Source organism: Heteronotia binoei, chromosome 4 (genome assembly GCF_032191835.1).
Source record: "Heteronotia binoei isolate CCM8104 ecotype False Entrance Well chromosome 4, APGP_CSIRO_Hbin_v1, whole genome shotgun sequence".
NCBI classification, from domain to species: domain Eukaryota; kingdom Metazoa; phylum Chordata; class Lepidosauria; order Squamata; family Gekkonidae; genus Heteronotia; species Heteronotia binoei.
The window spans coordinates 100,312,453-100,331,347 of record NC_083226.1 but is presented as its reverse complement, the minus strand read 5'-3'; the positions used below and the strand labels follow the sequence as shown (position 1 = coordinate 100,331,347).

The 18,895-nt window shown below is 47.0% G+C and overlaps 1 protein-coding gene across 3 annotated transcripts in view; it reads right to left on the bottom strand.

Annotated features, from left to right (window-relative positions):
* Nucleotides 1-18,895, bottom strand: part of SEMA6A (semaphorin 6A) — a 361,125-nt gene that overhangs the window by 100,778 nt on the left and 241,452 nt on the right. For all 3 annotated transcript variants that reach the window (XM_060235561.1, XM_060235562.1, XM_060235563.1), the window contains exon 7: nucleotides 15,248-15,338. In XM_060235561.1, the coding sequence (XP_060091544.1) occupies nucleotides 15,248-15,338 (91 nt within the window). The remainder of the gene's footprint in view (nucleotides 1-15,247; nucleotides 15,339-18,895) is intronic.

The window sequence follows — 18,895 nt, the reverse complement described above, 5'->3', positions numbered from 1 at the left end:
TATAGAGTCCACCCTTCAAAGCACCCATTTTTTTCCAAGGGAACTGATCTCTACTGATCTGTAGTCTGGAGCTAAGACGTAATTCTAGGAGATCCCCAAGTCCCACCTGGAGGCTGGCATCCCTACCTGACATTTTTACTTCTTCTTGTGAGATATCAATAAGCAGCTCAGGTTCATTTTTAGTTACGTCAATACTATTCATTTTCCATCATAATAATAATTGGGTTTTTGATAGTTTTAAGCATCTTTATGATATTATTCTAGTACTTCAAATTCTATCAATACTAGTAGAAGTCAATGCATATTTTACTGATAACTAATTGAGTCCAATTGATACTAATTGATACTGGTAACTAATACGGCATGTGTTTCATTTCCACATTCTTTTAAAAAGAATAGACTTTGGATTTTGTATATATTATGAAATTAAATGTAAAAATGATTCATAGGAGAAGATGCATATTGTAAGATGCAACCTGCTACAACATATCATTTAAATACAAGGCAAGCATGCGTTTTGCTTCAAAGTTAATGCTAATCAGGCCTTAGCCAGAAAAATGTTGGTGGGGAGGGGCCCAACGGATACATTTTTTGAGGGGGCAGTAAAATGCTGCTGCAGCGGCTGCCACCCCCTCCTCTCCTCTTCTGTGACTCCACCCGCCCATGGAGCCTCCTCCTCCCTCCCTTCTTTACACTTTTAAGGCCTAGGGAAGGGGCAGTGAAGCACTGCTCCGGGTTCTTTAAAAGGTGACCCCCCCCCCCGTCGATCAGTTGATCGGCGGGAAAAAGGCTGGCTGCTCAGCTCCTGTGCCCCTCTGGTGCGCTCATGATCAGTGCTGGAGGCAGCCGCAGTGAGCAAACCGCAGAAAAAAGTGCCTTCAGCTGATGGGGGGGGCCCTTTTAAAGAGCCCAGAGCAGCGCTTCACCACCCCTTCCCTGGGCCTTAAAAGTGTGAAGAAGGGAGGGAGGAGGAGGCGCTGCGGGAGGGCGGAGCTGCAGAAGAGGAGGGAAGGGAGTGGCAGTCGCTGCAGCAGTTTTACCCGCCGATCAGCTGATTGGTGGGGGGGCTGGCAGCGTCTGCCTGGGGTCTCAGCCCAACAGAGGGGCCACAGAGCTTTAAGGGGGAGGTTGAACAGAGCAGCCATACTCCCCCGTGGCTATGGGCCTGATGCTAACGCCCATGCAATATCATGCAGTTTTAAGCAGTTACAATGTATATAATGAATCAACTAGTTTATTTATTATTATTTTTTAAAAAAATCAGGGTGACAGCCCTAGTGGGAGGAAGGAAAAAACAGGTTTCCTACCTGTAACTGATGATCTTCGAGTGGTCATCTGTGCAGTCACACTGATGGGATATAGGCGCCCGCACCGATCTCAATCAGTATTCTTGAAAACTGCGGATTTCCGCGCCGCAGGCACAGTGCACATGCGCAGAAGCCCCACCGCGCATGCTCACAGGGACCGCAGCGGACATCCCGCCAGTTCCTTCTGACCGCTGCATAAGCCCTAGAGATGGACCGGCAGCAGAGGGGAAGGAGGGCGGGTAGTGTGACTGCACAGATGACCACTCGAAGATCATCAGTTACAGGTAGGAAACCTGTTTATCTTCTTCATGGTCTCTGTGCATCACACTGATGGGAGATTAGCAAGCCAGAGTCCTACCTGGAGGAGGGTGCAACGGTCCATCAGCGAGAAGCCTCCTGAAGAACAGCACGGCCCACTGATGAACGCCTACGCCAGTTCAGGTCCAACGCGTAGTGTTTTACAAACGTATGCGAAGAGGACCACATGGCAGCGTCGCCAATGTCTCTCAATGGTACCCCTCTCATGAAAGCCGCAGAAGCTGCTAGGGCTCTAGTAGAATGAGCTCTGATCTGCCTCGGCAGGGGTTTCTTATTTAGCAAGTAGCATAGTCTTATCGTCTCCGTTATCCATTTAGAGATTCGCTGTGACGAAACTCTAGCACCTTGCGATGCTGAGGAGTACGAGACAAAGAGTCTAGAGTCCTTACGTCCCGATCTCACTCTATGCAAGTAGAACGAGAGTGCCCTCTTCACGTCCAAGGTATGGAGTTTCCGCTCCAGGTCCGTACTTGGATTGGGAAAATATATAGGTAGGCATATTTCCGAGTTCAGGTGGAAGGCAGACGTTACTTTCGGGAGAAAGGTGACGTCAGGGTGCAACCATACTCCTTCAGCACTGAATTTCAAATACGGGTCATCACAACGTAATGCTGCCAACTCGCCTACCCTACGTGCGGAAGTAATAGCCACCAGAAAAGCTGTCTTCCAAGATAACAGTTGCAGGGAACACGTTGCCATGGGTTCGAAGGGTTTCCCTGTCAAGGCCTGTAACACACCGGGCAGGTCCCAGGCTGGGGCAGGGTCCCGTACCGCTGGGTACAATCGCAGGAGACCCTTGAGGAACCGTTTGGTGTCAGGATGTGAGAACACTGAGTGGCCTTCCAGCTGTTCGTGGTTAGCTGATATCGCTGCCAAATACACTCTCACTGAAGATACAGTCAGACCTTTATCTAGCAATGAGAGGAGAAAATCCATGATCAACGGGAGGCCAGCTGTTTTCGGTTCTCTGCTCGTCTCAGTCACGAATTGGGCGAACCTTGCCCACTTGGACTCATAGGACTTCCTGGTGGAGGCCTTTCTACTGTTCAGCATGACGTGTAGGGCTCTGTCCGACAACCTTGTCACCCCAGCTTCCAAGCGGTCAATTTCAAGTGAGGCACGTTGTGGTGAATCACTCGGCCTTCGTGAGACAACAGAAGATCCCGGCTCATCGGGAACTGGTGAAACGTTCCGCAGGACAGCTTCAACACCGGGGCAAACCATTGTTGTCTGGGCCACCACGGCGTAATGAGGATTCCCCTAGGGCATTCGCGGTAAACTTTGTGAACTACCCTTGTTATTAGAGGGATTGGTGGAAACAGGTACACGTGTCTGTGAGTCCAGGGAATCAGCAGTCCATCTCCCAGGGACAGTGGGTCTGCGCCTCCCCTGCAACAAAACCTCTTGCATTTCGAGGTGCTGCGCGTAGCAAAAACATCCACTTCCGGCGTACCCCATTTCTGAAACACCGGCTGAAGGAACTCCCAATTGTTCCCACTCGTGGAGAGCAGCTCCTCCGCGACTGAGGTAGTCTGCACAGGCATTTAGATTGCCTGGCAGATGGGCTGCAACCAGAGTCGTGTGCGATTCTCTGCAGACTTCCCAAATTCTCAATGCCAGGAGGCATAACTTCCTCGAGACTGTGCCCCCTTGTCTGTTCACGTAAGCTAGGGCAGTGGTATTGTCTGTCAAGACCGCCACTGTCCTTTCTGCGATCAAGGGCCGAAACGAAAGAATGGCATGATGGATTGCCAATAGCTCCAGAAAGTTTATGTGGTACTGCAGAAGATCCTGAGGCCATCTGCCCCCCACGCACATGCCGTTTACATGCGCTCCCCATCCCCATAAGGACGCATCCGTTGTTATGGTCAGCGAAGGGGATTCCTTGTGGAAGGGAGCTCCCTGGAGAAGGTTCTCCCTCTCCTGTCACCACGACAGGGTCCAGAGTACTGCTCCTGGGACAGTCAGTTTGCGAGACGGAGGGTCTGTTTGGCAGTTGAAAGTTCCTAGAAACCACAGTTGTAATATTCGCATGTGGAATCTGGCAAACCGTAGGACCGCTGTGGTTGCTGCCATCAAGCCCAGGAGTCGTTGGACTTGGAACGCGGTGACTGGAGAGCCTGTTAGAAACACCTGTACTAGCGATATAATATCTTCCGCTCTCTGTGACGGAAGAAATGCCCTGCAGGCCTGTGAGTCCAAGATGGCCCCTATGAACTGCACCCTTTGGGAGGGTTGCAGTGCGGATTTCTTTAAGTTGACCTGTAGGCCTAGGTTCTGCAGGAGGGTTAGGGTGACCTCTATATGCCGTAACAGGAGAGGTTTGGAGCTCGCCACTAGCAGCCAGTCGTCTATATAGGGAAATATGGTAATCCCTTGTAGACGTAGATGTGCTGCTACCACCACCATAGTCTTTGTAAAAACTCTCGGTGCTGTAGAGAGGCCAAAAGGCAAGGCCTTGTACTGGTAGTGGGCGTTTCCTATGGAGAACCTGAGGAACTTCCTGTGGGACTGATGTATGGTTATGTGAAAGTAGGCGTCCTGCAGATCCAACGTGGCCATCCAATCCCCTCGGTTGAGTAGAGGCAGGATGTTTGGCAGGGAGATCATTCTGAATTTTTGGTGTGGTATGAAAGAATTCAGGCCTCGGAGGTCCATGATGGGTCGAAGGCCCCCATCCCTTTTGGGGATGGTAAAGTATTGGGAGTAGAAGCCTTGGCCCACTTGGCTGGACGGAACTGCTTCGACTGCGTCTTTTTGAAGGAGAGGTTGGACCTCTGCTTGTAGAGTGGGGGACGTCGTGGTGTGAATGACGGTAGGAACTGTAGGATTTTCTCGAAATTCGATTAGATAACCCAGCCGGATTATCGCCAAAACCCATTTGTCTGTAGTAATCGAGGACCATGCCTGGAAATAAGGGAGAAGTCTGGTATGGCCCTGGTTGCTGGGGAGGGGGGGGGGAAGAAGGGAAAAGGCAGTCAAAGGCCCTGTTTGGGTGGTCTGCTCCCCTTTTGCCTGGATGACTGTGCTGAAGTTGGGGAGTACTTTGGTTTTTGGCCATATGGTGGTTTGGAATAGGTTGCCGAACCTTTTGGTTTCCATTGCTGTTCAGAGGATTGTTTGGGAAACTGTTTCTTGCTCCACTGCTTGCTCCAGGTACGTTTACCCTGAGATCTAGCTGAGATGGGGACTCCGAGATTTCGTGATGTTCTGATACTCTTATCCATCTCTTGTAATACAGAGTCGGTATTGGAGCTGAATAAGCCGTTCCCGTCGAAAGGGAGAGCTTCGACATAAGACTGTGTATCCGGCTGGAGTGCCGTCGATCGCAGCCACGAGTGGCGACGCAGAGTGATCGCTGAGGTAAGTGTCTTCGCTGAGATGTCACCAGCGTGTTTAGCGGAGTTGATTTGCTGCTTGGCTAATGTTATGCCTTCTCTCTTGATCTTTTTCATTGCCTGCCTGCTTTGTTCTGAAAGGTCTGGTAAATTCGACAGTTGCTCCCAAAGGGCATACTGATAGCGCCCCATGCATGCCCCATAATTCGCGACCTTCACTCCAAGGGAGCCCGCAGTGTAAAATCTTCTGCCCAGATTGTCCAGCTTCTTCCCCTCTTTGTCTGGGGGGGAAGCGTGAGTCTTTCTCGCTTTCGAGGACGAAGCTACTACAATAGAGTTTGGTTTCGGATGGTTAAACAAAAACTCTGCTGTGGCCTCCTGGACACGATACATGTGATCCAGTCTACGGGAGCTTATCGGGGTCGATGCCGGTTTGTCCCAAGATGCCTTGGCAGTATGGAGCATCTCACAGAGGTCTGGGAGGAGCAGAGCAGAGCAGCTCTGATAGCTGAGACAGCTGGAGAAATTGCTGAGAATTTCTGAGTTTTGAAGGACTACATTCTAAGGTTTGTGGGGCTGCCTAAAATTCTAAGGTGTGATAGCTGGGGAACTGCTCTTTGTTTGGTTGACTGCTCTTTGTTTGGTTGACTGCCTTAAGGGTGAAAGAGATTGAGAGTGATTGCTGCTGATTGAGAGTGATTGCTGAGGAGTGCCTCTGCTCCACCTCTTTGCATTTTAAGCTGCGCCTTGCCAAAGGCGCGAGCCTTTGGCGCGAGCCGAAGGGCGAGAGCTAAAGGGCTCTTGGCCTGTGGCTCTTCGCCTAGGGGCTCCCTAAGGAGCAGGAACCCAGATCCCTGGCTTCCTTGTTCTCCAAATAAGGTAAGTTCCCAATAAGGTAAGTTTAGGTAAGCTGACCCGCCAGAAGGGGAGCCACTTAAACAGCATTTAAAGAGGACTGTATATTTTAATATATATATATATACAATTAAGATAGAATGCCAGCAGGGGGTTGGGGGCTTTCCAGTGTTTTGCACTGAGTGTCACATGTATGACTATCTGCCCAAAGGACAGAAGTCTTGGTTGTGTGCTCGATGCAAGGAGCTCCTGGTCCTCAGGGAACGAGTTCGTACCCTTGAGGCCGAGGTGACTGCCCTGGAGAAGCAGAGACGGTCAGTTAGGCACTTGGGGAAGACTCTCGGGGGCGTATTAGATGAACCCCGCTCTGAACGTAGCAGCCCCGTTGCTGCCAGAGAGCGTGAGGGTCGAGAGGGAACAGGGCACCGTGCTGAGGATAAGGGGAATGCACCCTCAGAAGGGACCTCTTCTTCGGTTGGTGAGCGGGAATCCTTTCGCGCCAAGGAACCATCCCTGAGCAGGGGGAGAGGGGGGGTATTGGTAGTTGGTGATTCGATCATTAGGCAAGTAGACAGCCGGGTGGCGAAACCGCGTACTGACCGTATGGTGACTTGCCTGCCTGGTGCGAAGGTAGCGGACATTACGCGTGTAGTAGATAGACTGATAGACAGTGCTGGGGAGGAGCCTGTGGTCGTGGTGCATGTTGGCACCAACGATGTGGGGAAATGCAGTCGTGAGGTCCTGGAGGAAAAATTTAGGCTGCTAGGCAGGAGACTTAAGGCCAGGACCTCCAAGGTAGCCTTCTCGGAAGTGCTACCTGTTCCACGTGCAGGGCAGGAGAGACAGGCACAAATTAGAAGTCTCAATGTGTGGATGAGACGATGGTGTAAGGAGGAAGGGTTTAAGTTTGTTAGGCACTGGGATGCTTTCTGGAACAAGCGGGAACTGTACAAAAGAGACGGTCTCCACTTGTCCCCGGATGGAACCAGGCTGCTGGCGCTTAAAATCAAAAAGGTGGCAGAGCAGTTTTTAAACTAAATCTTGGGGGAAAGCCGACAGGAGATGAAATGTCTCTGGTTCGGGAGGACTCGTCTCAAAGAGATGAAGGGTTAGCTGCTATTTTTCTACCGGGTAACGGACCGGAGTTGTCCACTGTGAAGGTGACAAACAATATGGACTGTCTGCCAGTGTCTCGAGGCGGCAGGAGGAAGGTGGCGGGCCTAGCTCGCCTGGGAAATTATAGATGTTTGTATGCAAATGCTAGAAGTGTTCAAAGTAAAATTGGTGAATTGGAATGTTTAGTGTTGGGAGAAAACATAGACATTGTGGGAATTTCAGAAACTTGGTGGAATGAGGAGAATCAGTGGGACACGGTGATTCCTGGATATAAGCTATATCGGAAGGATAGGGAGGGAAGGGTTGGAGGTGGGGTGGCTCTGTATGTCAGAGAGGATATACGGTCCAGTAAGGCTGAGATCAGAGAATTAGATTCACTTTTAGAAATGCTTTTGGTTGAAATAGAGGGCCCAAAAGGAAATTTAACTATGGGAGTTTGTTATCGCCCACCAAATCAAAAGAGAGAGGACGATTATAATATGATGGAAGGCTTAAAGATAGCGGCTAAACGTAAAAACTGTGTTGTAATAGGTGATTTTAACTACCCGCAGATTGATTGGGTCAATATGTGTTCTGGTCGAGAGAAAGAGATTGAGTTTCTTGATGCTCTCAATGACTGTGCTATGGAGCAGATGGTCTCAGAACCTACCAGGGGTGGGGCGATCCTGGATTTGGTCCTAAGTAATGCCCAAGTCTTGGTGAGAGATGTAAAAGTGATTGCGCCGCTTGGGAGCAGTGACCATAAAGTTATTGATTTCACCGTTTGTATAAATAGGGAGTTGTCCAAAAAGACCACCACAACCACGTTTAACTTTAAAAGGGGTAAATACACTGAGATGAGGAGGCATGTGAGGAAGAAACTGAAAGGAAAGGTACATACGGTCAAAACCCTTGGGGAAGCTTGGACGCTATTTAAAACTATAATCCTAGAAGCTCAGATAAAATACATACCACAAGTTAGGAAAGGCACAAACAGGCATAAGAAAAGGCCTGCGTGGTTAACAAACAAAGTAATGGAAGCTGTAAAAGGTAAGAAGGACTCCTTTAAGCGGTGGAAAACCAGTCCAAGTGAGATTAGTAAAAGGGAACACAGGCTGTGGCAAATCAAATGCAAGACTTTGATCAGGCAGGCAAAAAGGGACTATGAGGAGCATATTGCAAAAAACATAAAGACCAACAATAAAACTTTCTTCAAATATATTAGAAGTAGGAAACCAGCCAGGGAGGCAGTGGGGCCCTTGGATGACCATGGGGTAAAAGGATTACTGAAGGAGGATAGGGAAATGGCTGAAAAGCTAAATGAATTTTTTGCCTCCGTCTTCACTGTAGAAGACGAGAACTTTTTGCCCGCCCCAGAACCACTAATTTTGGAAGGGGTGTTGAAAGACCTGAGTCAGATTGAGGTGACAAATGAGGAGGTCCTACAACTGATAGACAAATTAAAAACTAATAAGTCACCGGGTCTGGATGGCATACATCCGAGAGTTCTGAAGGAACTCAAAGTTGAACTTGTGGATCTTCTAACAAAAATCTGTAATCTTTCATTGAAATCTGCCTCCGTTCCTGAGGACTGGAAGGTAGCAAATGTCACCCCCATCTTTAAAAAGGGTTCCAGAGGAGATCCGGGAAATTACAGGCCAGTCAGTCTGACTTCAATACCGGGAAAGTTGGTAGAAACCATTATCAAGGACAGAATGAGTAGGCACATTGATGAACACGGGTTATTGAGGAAGACTCAGCATGGGTTCTGCAAGGGAAGATCTTGCCTCACTAACCTGTTACATTTCTTTGAGGGGGTGAACAAACATGTGGACAAAGGAGACCCGATAGATGTTGTTTACCTTGACTTCCAGAAAGCTTTTGATAAAGTTCCTCATCAAAGGCTCCTTAGAAAGCTTGAGAGTCATGGAGTAAAAGGACAGGTCCTCTTGTGGATCAAAAACTGGCTGAGTAATAGGAAGCAGAGAGTGAGTATAAATGGGCAGTCTTCGCAGTGGAGGACTGTAAGCAGTGGGGTGCCGCAAGGCTCGGTACTGGGTCCCATGCTCTTTAACTTGTTCATAAATGATTTAGAGTTGGGAGTGAGCAGTGAAGTGGCCAAGTTTGCGGATGACACTAAATTGTTCAGGGTGGTGAGAACCAGAGAGGATTGTGAGGAACTCCAAAGGGATCTGTTGAGGCTGGGTGAGTGGGCGTCAACGTGGCAGATGCGGTTCAATGTGGCCAAGTGCAAAGTAATGCACATTGGGGCTAAGAATCCCAGCTACAAATACAAGTTGATGGGGTGTGAACTGGCAGAGACTGATCAAGAGAGAGATCTTGGGGTCATGATAGATAACTCACTGAAAGTGTCAAGACAGTGTGCGTTTGCAATAAAAAAGGCCAATGCCATGCTGGGAATTATTAGGAAGGGAATTGAAAACAAATCAGCCAGTATCATAATGCCCCTGTATAAATCGATGGTGCGGTCTCATTTGGAGTACTGTGTGCAGTTCTGGTCGCCGCACCTCAAAAAGGATATTATAGCTTTAGAGAAGGTGCAGAGAAGGGCAACTAGAATGATTAAAGGGCTGGAGCACTTTCCCTATGAAGAAAGGTTGAAACGCTTGGGACTCTTTAGCTTGGAGAAACGTCGACTGCGGGGTGACATGATAGAGGTTTACAAGATAATGCATGGAATGGAGAAAGTAGAGAAAGAAGTACTTTTCTCCCTTTCTCACAATACAAGAACTCGTGGGCATTCGATGAAATTGCTGAGCAGACAGGTTAAGACGGATAAAAGGAAGTACTTCTTCACCCAAAGGGTGATTAACATGTGGAATTCACTGCCACAGGAGGTGGTGGCGGCCACAAGTATAGCCACCTTCAAGATGGGTTTAGATAAAAATATGGAGCACAGGTCCATCAGTGGCTATTAGCCACAGTGTATGTGTGTATATAACATTTTTTGCCACTGTGTGACACAGAGTGTTGGACTTGATGGGCCGCTGGCCTGATCCAACATGGCTTCTCTTATGTTCTTATGTTCTTAACCGTCGTAAGGGGGAGGGTGACAGCCGTCGAGGTGTCTAATTGGACTACGTCAAACACGTTGTTGGTTACTATCGGCTTGGGTTGAACTGTCGATAGCGATAGAGTTTGGGCCATCCTTTTAACTAAATCCCCATAAGATTTCAGATCCTCAGAGGGGGATATAGGTTGTTCATCCCCCACTTTGTTCGATGGAGCTGGCTCCTCTGGGGAGGAAGTGCCCTGATCCTCCTGAAGGGAACCTTCATCCGATTCGGGGGAACCTTCTCTCGACTCTGAGCGCTAATAGGAATGCTTAGGAGTCTCCGGGGCTTTCGGTGACTCTGGGGTCTTACGCCGTTCCGCGCTCCGCGAGCCCGGCGAGGTCTTTTGACTCTTGGGAGAAGCAGTGGTCGTCGGTCTCGACATCGATGCCGAGGGCGCGTGTCGTGGGGTCCGGTATGAGGTGCGGGACCTACCCGAAGCTTCCGATTGTTGGTCCCAGTCTAACTGCCTCGGGGGGGAACCACGGGAACATGGAGGGCATCGGACAGGACCCGTATAAGTACTGCCACTGTCTCTGGTCCCAGGACATTGGTGGCAGTGGTTTTCGGAGCAGAGAGCGATCTCTATGGAGGGACCTCTCTTCGGAATCTCGGGATCGGTGTCGATGCCGAAGGCTGCTGTCGTCTTTGCGTGGGCTGTCTGGGTAGTCTCGTCTGAAACCTCCGCGTTGAGGTGTGGTAGACCGACCCCTGTTTGGGCTACGGCCTCGTTGACTCCCGGGACTGACCGACGGGGCTCGGACCGGTGACCGGGACCGAGCGGATTCTTCCACCGTATGCATTTCAAGGGGGCTATCTTCTGTCCCCGATCGTTGAGTCAAGTCCAAATCGCGATCGGAGTCCGAAGAGATGGCGATTTGTGTGGACATCGAAGCCAGCACCGGAGGGCTTAGTCGGCGGCGAGGTGAAGCGAAGAGCTTCAAAGGTGGTATCTTAGCTGCCGATTCCGGTGGTGACGTCGGGAGCAAAGTTGTGGCCGACCGGTGTTTGTCGGACTTCTTCTTCTTCTTTGCTCCCGATTGAGAACCCTTCTCCTCCCTTGGCCGTTTTGCAGGAGTGGAGGAGTCCGACTTAGATGCCGACCCCGTTCTTGTGGGGTGATCGGCGTCGGAAGGGGCTTTGTCGGTAGCGACCGACTCCGATGCCGACGGCTTGTGCGTCGCCGTCGACACCTTCTTAGGCGATAGCGCCTTTTCCATTAGCGCTGCTGCTAAGCGACCAGCTCGGTTCTTCTTTGTCTGGCGGGAAAACTTCGCGCAGTGCGTACAGGCGTCCGGAATATGGGTTTCTCCCAGACAGAAGAGGCAAAGGGTATGCCCGTCAGGAGGGGCGATCTTGCTGCCGCAGTCCGCACACCTTTTGAAAAATCCCCACCGCTTTTCCATGCGGGGAGAGTGGGCACTGAGGGAGATAGAGGGGGGGGGAAGGCGGGGAAAACGGGCTGAAAGGGAAAATCCTTTAAGAAGTCCGGTTCCCTCGCCCCCAAATCCTTAGAGAAATTGTAAAGTCCGAGTAAAAGTCCGAGTAAAGTCCTAACAAAGTTCAAAGAGTAACAACGCAACTTCCAAGAAAGGGTTCTACCGACCGTGGTGAAGATCGACTGATCCGAACGGCGGTCAGAAGAGAACTGGCGGGATGTCCGCTGCGGTCCCTGTGAGCATGCGCGGTGGGGCTTCTGTGCATGCGCACTGTGCCTGCGGCGCGGAAATCCGCAGCTTTCAAGAATACCGATCGAGATCGGCGCGGGCGCCTATATCCCATCAGTGTGATGCACAGAGACCACGAAGAAGATCTGAAGTAGCCACTGGAAGAAGTAGTGGAGTACTGGGAATGAACTGCAATAGGTGCTTTTATTCTCATTAACTCATTAACAAACAAAGCAGCTAAATAAACAAACAAACATGTCAAAGGGGCACAATGTCTGAGCACCATTATCCCTCTGCCATGTGCCTAATGACTCTTGTTAGTCTCTGAGGTGCTACTGGACTCAAATCTAACTGTTCTACTGTAGACCAGCATGACCCTCTAGGGATGCCAGTGCCCAGGTGGGGGCTGTGGATCCCCCAATTTTTGGGGTTCCAGTCCACTACCCACCAGCTGGCTGGTGTGGGGATGCTATCACTCTCCCTACCCTCCTGTGAGATTCTTGCATGAAAAAGAGAGAAGCAGCCACTGGCCACATGCCTAAACTCCAAGTGGCAAATTTGCTGCTGGAGTTCAAGTATGTGCAGCCCTATTTGCAAGATGGGGTGTGTTCTTGAACTCCAGTGGCAAATTTGCTGCTTGGAGTTCGGGCATATGCCCTCCCCCTCCCTTTTTGCAAACAGCATTTAAAAGAACCCTTAACGGCAGCAGCAAATTTGTCACTTCGAGTTCAGGCATATGTGGCACCAGTCTCCAATGTGATGATGTCACTTCTATGTGACATCACTGTGTTGGGGACATTCCCACTTCCTCAAGAAATGCCTTCCTAAGTCCCCCTCCTCTGGGGAGGAGGCAGGACCTGGCAACCCTACTAACCCTCTGAAACCCTCTGCCATGGTTGCTTTGGAATCAAAGGATACCTTAGCTTACTCTTCATCCTTTAACCACAGGGGAACTGAGGGCAGAAATAGCCTAAGGATCTCAATACTGAAGCCTAACATGTCTTCAAACATGAACACAGTCTCACCAGAATCATACCATGGAATAGGGCAGGGGTGGCCAAACTTCCTGATAACTTGTAGATAACTCACTGAAAATGTCAAGACAGTGTGCGATTGCAATAAAAAGGCCAACTCCATGCTGGGAATTATTAGGAAGGGAATTGAAAACAAATCAGCCAGTATCATAATGCCCCTGTATAAATTGATGATGCGGTCTCATTTGGAATACTGTGTACAATTCTGGTCATCGCACCTCAAAAAGGATATTCTAGCATTGGAAAAAGTCCAGAAAAGGGCAACTAGAATGATTAAAGGTTTGGAACACTTTCCCTATGAAGAAAGGTTAAAATGCTTGGGGCTCTTTAGCTTGGAAAAATGTCGACTGCAGGGTGACATGATAGAGGTTTACAAGATTATGCATGGGATGGAGAAAGTAGAGAAAGAAGTACTTTTCTCCCTTTCTCACAATACCAGAACTCGTGGGCATTCAATAAAATTGCTGAGCAGTAGGGTTAGAATGGATAAAAGGAAGTACTTCTTCACCCAAAGGGTGATTAACATGTGGAATTCACTGCCACAGGACATGGTGGCGGCTATAGGGTTGCCAAGTCCAATTCAAGAAATATCTGGGGACTTTGGGGGTGGAGCCAAGATCAAGGCTGTGACAAGCATAACTGAACTCCAAAGGGAGTTCTGGCCATCACATTTAAAGGGACAGCACACCGTTTCAATGCCTTCCTTCCATAGGAAATAATGAAGGATAGGGGCACCTTCTTTTGGGGCTCATAGAACTGGACCCCCTGGTCCAATCTTTTTGAAACTTGGGGGGTATTTTGGGGAGAGGCACTAGATGCTATACTGAAAATTTGGTGCCTCTACCCCAAAAAACAGCCCTCCCCCCAGAGCCCCAGATCAATTCTCCATGATTTTCTATGGGAATAAATCTCCATAGGGAATAACAGAGTTCCCAACAGACATTTCTCTCCCTTCCCCCTGCTTTCTGACGACCCTGAAGCGGGGGGAGGGCCTCCAAACCGGGGGATCCCCCACCCCCGCCTGGGGATTGGCAACCCTAGGCGGCTACAAGCATAGCCAGCTTCAAGAGGGGCTTGGATAAAAATATGGAGCAGAGGTCCATCAGTGGCTATTATTGGAACTGTCTGGGGCAGTGATGCTCAGTATTCTTGGTGCTTGAGTGGGGCAAAGTGGAAGGGCTTCTAACCCCATTTGTGAACCTCCTTTCCTTTTTGGCTACTGTGTGACACAAAGTGTTGGACTGGATGGGCCATTGGCCTGATCCAACATGGCTTCTCTTATGTTCTTGTAAGTGCCACATAGTATGAACATTAGATGTTTGAGAGCTGCAGACATGAACATCAGATGTTTGAGAGTTGAGAGGGAGGGAGGGAGGAAGGAAATAGATGGGGAGGGAGAGGTGGAAAGAAAGTGACTTTAAGTTTAAATGCAGTCTCCAAACCACCAACTGGTTTGGCTTGGAGAAGTGATTTAAAGAGAGAAATTCCTTCTCCAAGCTGGCCAACAGGGTGGTGGGTCTTTGAGAAAGAGAAAGAGCCACATGTGGCTCCCAAGCCACAGTTTGGCCATCTCTGGAATTGGGTCTTTTGAGGTTTCAATTGGGAACAAGGTACGACAATTCCTTTCTCAGTCAACAACCTACCCTGTAGGACCAGGGCCGTAGCTAATTCCTTCCACACAAGACCTAAGTAGTCAGCAGAAATTAGACTGATAAAAAAATGTGCCAGATAAATGCCACAAAAATATTACATGACCTGGGCCTATCTAAAAAAATCAAATAACTATTTAAATTGTGCTCACTAGCCCATTACACAATAAAGTGCATTTTTCAAAATACTGGGCAGTGGTGTGTGTGAGAGAAGGTAGTCAGTTTTAGTATGCTATACTTTCTGAAAGTATCTGAGAAGTTATTCCCATGTGGTTTCCACAATGCTTCTGAATATTTTACAGCAATATCTGAAATGGGATCATTGGGGTTCATGATAACATAATTTCAGTAATGAGACAATTTAATCATAAATCTATAAAGAGCAAAATTCCAAAATGCCATTTTATAATCAATGGCCCAAATTAGCCCCACTAATAAGCACTCAATTTTTTAACTACTGCAAAAAGAATTAAGAGTTAATTGCATTTCATTGCATGCATAATAAATCATGATTAAACCCAGAGACTTCATTTCACTATCCTTCCCTGACACAGCTGGTAACAAACATCAAGCAGCTTAATCACATCAGGTTAGTTCTCCCCCCCCCCTCCTATTTTAACAGAACAACTGGAACTATGCATAATGACTTATCACCACAGTATGTGTGTGTGTGTGTGTGTTTAACTGAAGCAGGATCTGGTATTATTTTCCACATCACACTGTCACAGTATTATATTAGCATACTGACTGCTGTACATACAATAGTAAATAACAATTTGCATAACAGATAGATTTTATTTCTTTACCACTGAATATTTAGTTCCCAGCACATTATGCACTGATACATCATCTTCTGAATGTGAGAAAAATTGTACTGAGCTAAGCATGGTGAATCCCCCCTTCTTATTACCTGCAAACAATGCAACATTGGCATGCTTTGCATCATAAGGGCACCTGGCCATGCCACTGAACTCCTCTCCCAAAAACTCCAGAGTATCCCTCTGAAAAACAAACAAACAGATCTCTTTAGAGAGACAGAACTGACGTCCCCTACTAGGAACTTCAATGCTGTTCAGTTCAAAGCAGCAAAGTTATTGTTTCCCTTTTCAACAGTTTTTACTATATATTAAGAACACAGTATTATTATATTAGACTTCATCTATCAAAAAATAAAGCCCTTTACTGTAGCCTCTGTATGTGTTCCTTGTTCTTCTCAAACCATTTCTCTGTATGTGATTTTTCTATAGCTCAGACTAAGTGGTTTTGAGTTCTGGTGAATAATTAAGTTCTACCTTGAACAATGAAGAGTATTACAAAGAACAACTGTTAGCCTTGCCCTTGGAAGAGAAAGAACTAGGATAATGCACAATGTGTGGACTCATGTTTTCACAGTCAGGGACTCTTCCCCATACTATTTATAATTGGAATCACACTTTCTTTTTGTGAATTCCCCTTTCAGAAGGATACTGGAAATGCTGGTTGGAACAACTGTCATACACAAAGCCTCTTTTTGTCTGTCAAGAATTAATCTGTGTAGTACTTGTAAATCTGAACCTTAAATATAACCCCTAGAAAATTAATTCTCCATGGGGTACCAGTAATTATACAAATAACCAACTCAGTACAAAGCAGGGTCAGCAGGTTTGTAGTAAAAACTTCCGGGGAAAAAACTGTAACACCTAAAGGAATAAGAATCATGAGCCTCAAGATACTCAGCAGTGACTTCTCTTTTGTTTGGATTCAGATCCACAAGCATATTCAATTTATTTCAACTGAGGTAAGCTTAAGATACAGAACAAGAAAAACCAATTGGGTATAATAAGCCATGAAAGCACCATTAGTTTGATCCAATCAACTTTCACTCCCATGTGCTGGAGAGACCAAATTCAAGCAATGGATGATTTGCCATAATTTGTTTCCTGTCATGTATTCTGTCTCTCTAGGCCCTCTGTAGGGAATCAGTGGCTTCACTAGTATGGAAAAGTATTTAAAAACAATTGTAAAAGAACAAAAACGTTATGCTTGAAGCAGAATTTTCTAGGTTGGCCTGCACTTTCACTTCAAAACAGCATCAGAAAATGAACGTAGCGGAACAGTACATGGACACCAGTTACGACAGGTGTTTCATTGACCATCTGGAAGCTCTTGAGATGTCATTGTGCAGAACAGCAACATGTGATAAAAATCAGCGCAGGTCTATATATTATGAGGAATTGAACCTCTGCATAAGTGGCCCTGACAAGGATAGCTCAGGCAAGCCTGCTCTCATCAGATCTCAGAAGATAAGCAGGGTCGACTCTGGCAAGTAACTGGATGGGAGACCTCCTTGGAATTCCAGAGCCAGGAGGAAGGGGCAGGCTTTATTCAGCCACCTATGAATATCTTCCAAGTCCCCAGTAGGAGTCAGTCACCAGAGGTCACCATGACTTACAGGTGCACACACACAAAAAATACCGCCCCCCCCCCCGGTAATAAACAGGGTCATTTATATCCCTAGAGTTACCAGGTCTGCATTGGAAAATACCTGGAGACTTTTGGGGTGGAACTGAGAGAGGACAGGGTTTGGGGAGGGGAGGGGCCTCAGGATGGTGCAATGTCATAGAGTCTACCCTTCAAAGCAACCATTTTCTCCAGGGGAAGTGATCTCTGCCAGCTGGAGATCAGTTGAAAAAGCAAGAGATTTCCAGGCCCCACCTGGAGGCTGGCAAGCCATGTCACACACAACAAGGCAGCTTCCAATTGTAAAGCTCCTTGAAATATGGCCATCATGTTTGCTGGAGTAAACATTAAAACATCTTTCCAAACCATGTCACTGCAAAACTTCTCACAACTAAAAAAAAATGACTACGTGTAATACAAAGTCTTCAGCTATAAATGCTGAAGCTATCATCCTTCTACTTTGGCTATTGATTCGATGACATAAAAGAGAGGGAATAAGGTTACATGGGTCCATAAAGCACTTGAGGCAATAAAAAAAAAGCCAACACTGACTAGTAACACTGGCCATCAACACAAATGGTCAAACCAAATGCATATTTCAAAACCCTTAAGAGGCTTGCTTCACATTTCAAGAAGTACTCGAGCACAGAAATGTGAAGCTGTATGAGTGCTACATCTTTGGTACTGTAAACAAGTCTATTAGCAATATGTGGGGTAACAAGAGGAATGGAAATGGGGAATTAACAAAAAGAGATTAAATGGATTATATCAGGGGTGTCAGATGCCTGTGGGTCAGAACCGCCCCCCAGGCTATAATCAGTCCCGCAGGGCTATTTTCCCTGCCTCCTATCCTTACACTTTGAACCTCTGAGGCTGCCGAAGTTCCCAGTTTCTTTTTCCTGGTCTTTGTAGGCTGAAGCAGGAAGCAATTCTGGGCTTGCAAAGCTGCAAAGAAAATGAAGAATGGACTTTCCATTAAGGTCTCTATGCTCAGATAGATTACTCCCAGAGTAGTCTATCTGGGCACAGAGACCTTAATGGAAATCCATTTCATGTTTTCCATGCAACTTTGTCTGTGCAGCAATGTATTTTAATGGATTGGAGCTCAGTTTCACATTTCAGCATTTATATGGCCAGTTAGAAGCTGTTCCTTGCTGGAGTTGTGTGACCTTGCAAATAAAAGGTTGATGCTTTGAGCCAGCATGTCTCTTATGAATGGATCTGTGAACTGGTGCCTAGTGAGTACTCTAACCTGGGAATCCACAGCCAAAGGGGAATATTACACCAAAGGGCCATTGCCAGTCTGTGTAGACCTGGGGGCAGGGGAAGAAGCTTGCAGTGCCCAGCCATTTCATGTTTTCCTAAGCACAGAGCATTTTATATTTTTGGTTTATATTTTTAGTTTCTCCTGTGGCCCTTGTGCTTTTTCTTGATGTTTTACTTTTAAAATTGCATTGACAAATCCTACTAATCCCCACCTTTCCATTATAAATAAAACACTGCATGAGTTTTGAGCATGTTTGTTATTTTAAGTAAAAAAATAATATCTTTAATTGTGCTTCTCTGTATCTTTTGTAAAGTTTATATCTCCACTACCTGGCATCATTTTATGGTATACGTGGCCTGGCTCAACAAAGTCCCATTTATATAACATCCAGCTCTCGTAACATGAGAGTTAGACACCCCTGGACTATATAATTACAGCATGGTACAGATCAGCAATCTGGAGAGTATATTCAACAAGTAATTTCGCTGTTTTCAATGATGGAAGCCTCTTGTAAGGGATGTACATTTCAGAGGACAAGTAAAAGTGGGATATCCAAGTGTGAATGTAGTTTCCTAGTTGAAATCAATTATTTATTTTGCTTGTTTAGGTCATTTTTATCCTGTTCTTCTGCTCTTGCACTATCAAATACGTCAGTCAAACCAAATCACATCAACTGAACAAAATATCTATCTATCTATCTATCTATCTATCTATCTATCTATCTATCTATCTATCTATCTATCTATCTATCTATCTATCTATCTATCTATCTATCTATCTATCTATCTATCTATCACAGAACAGACTCAAGAAATCAGTTGTATGTCAGGCAGGAGAATAAAACAGGCATTC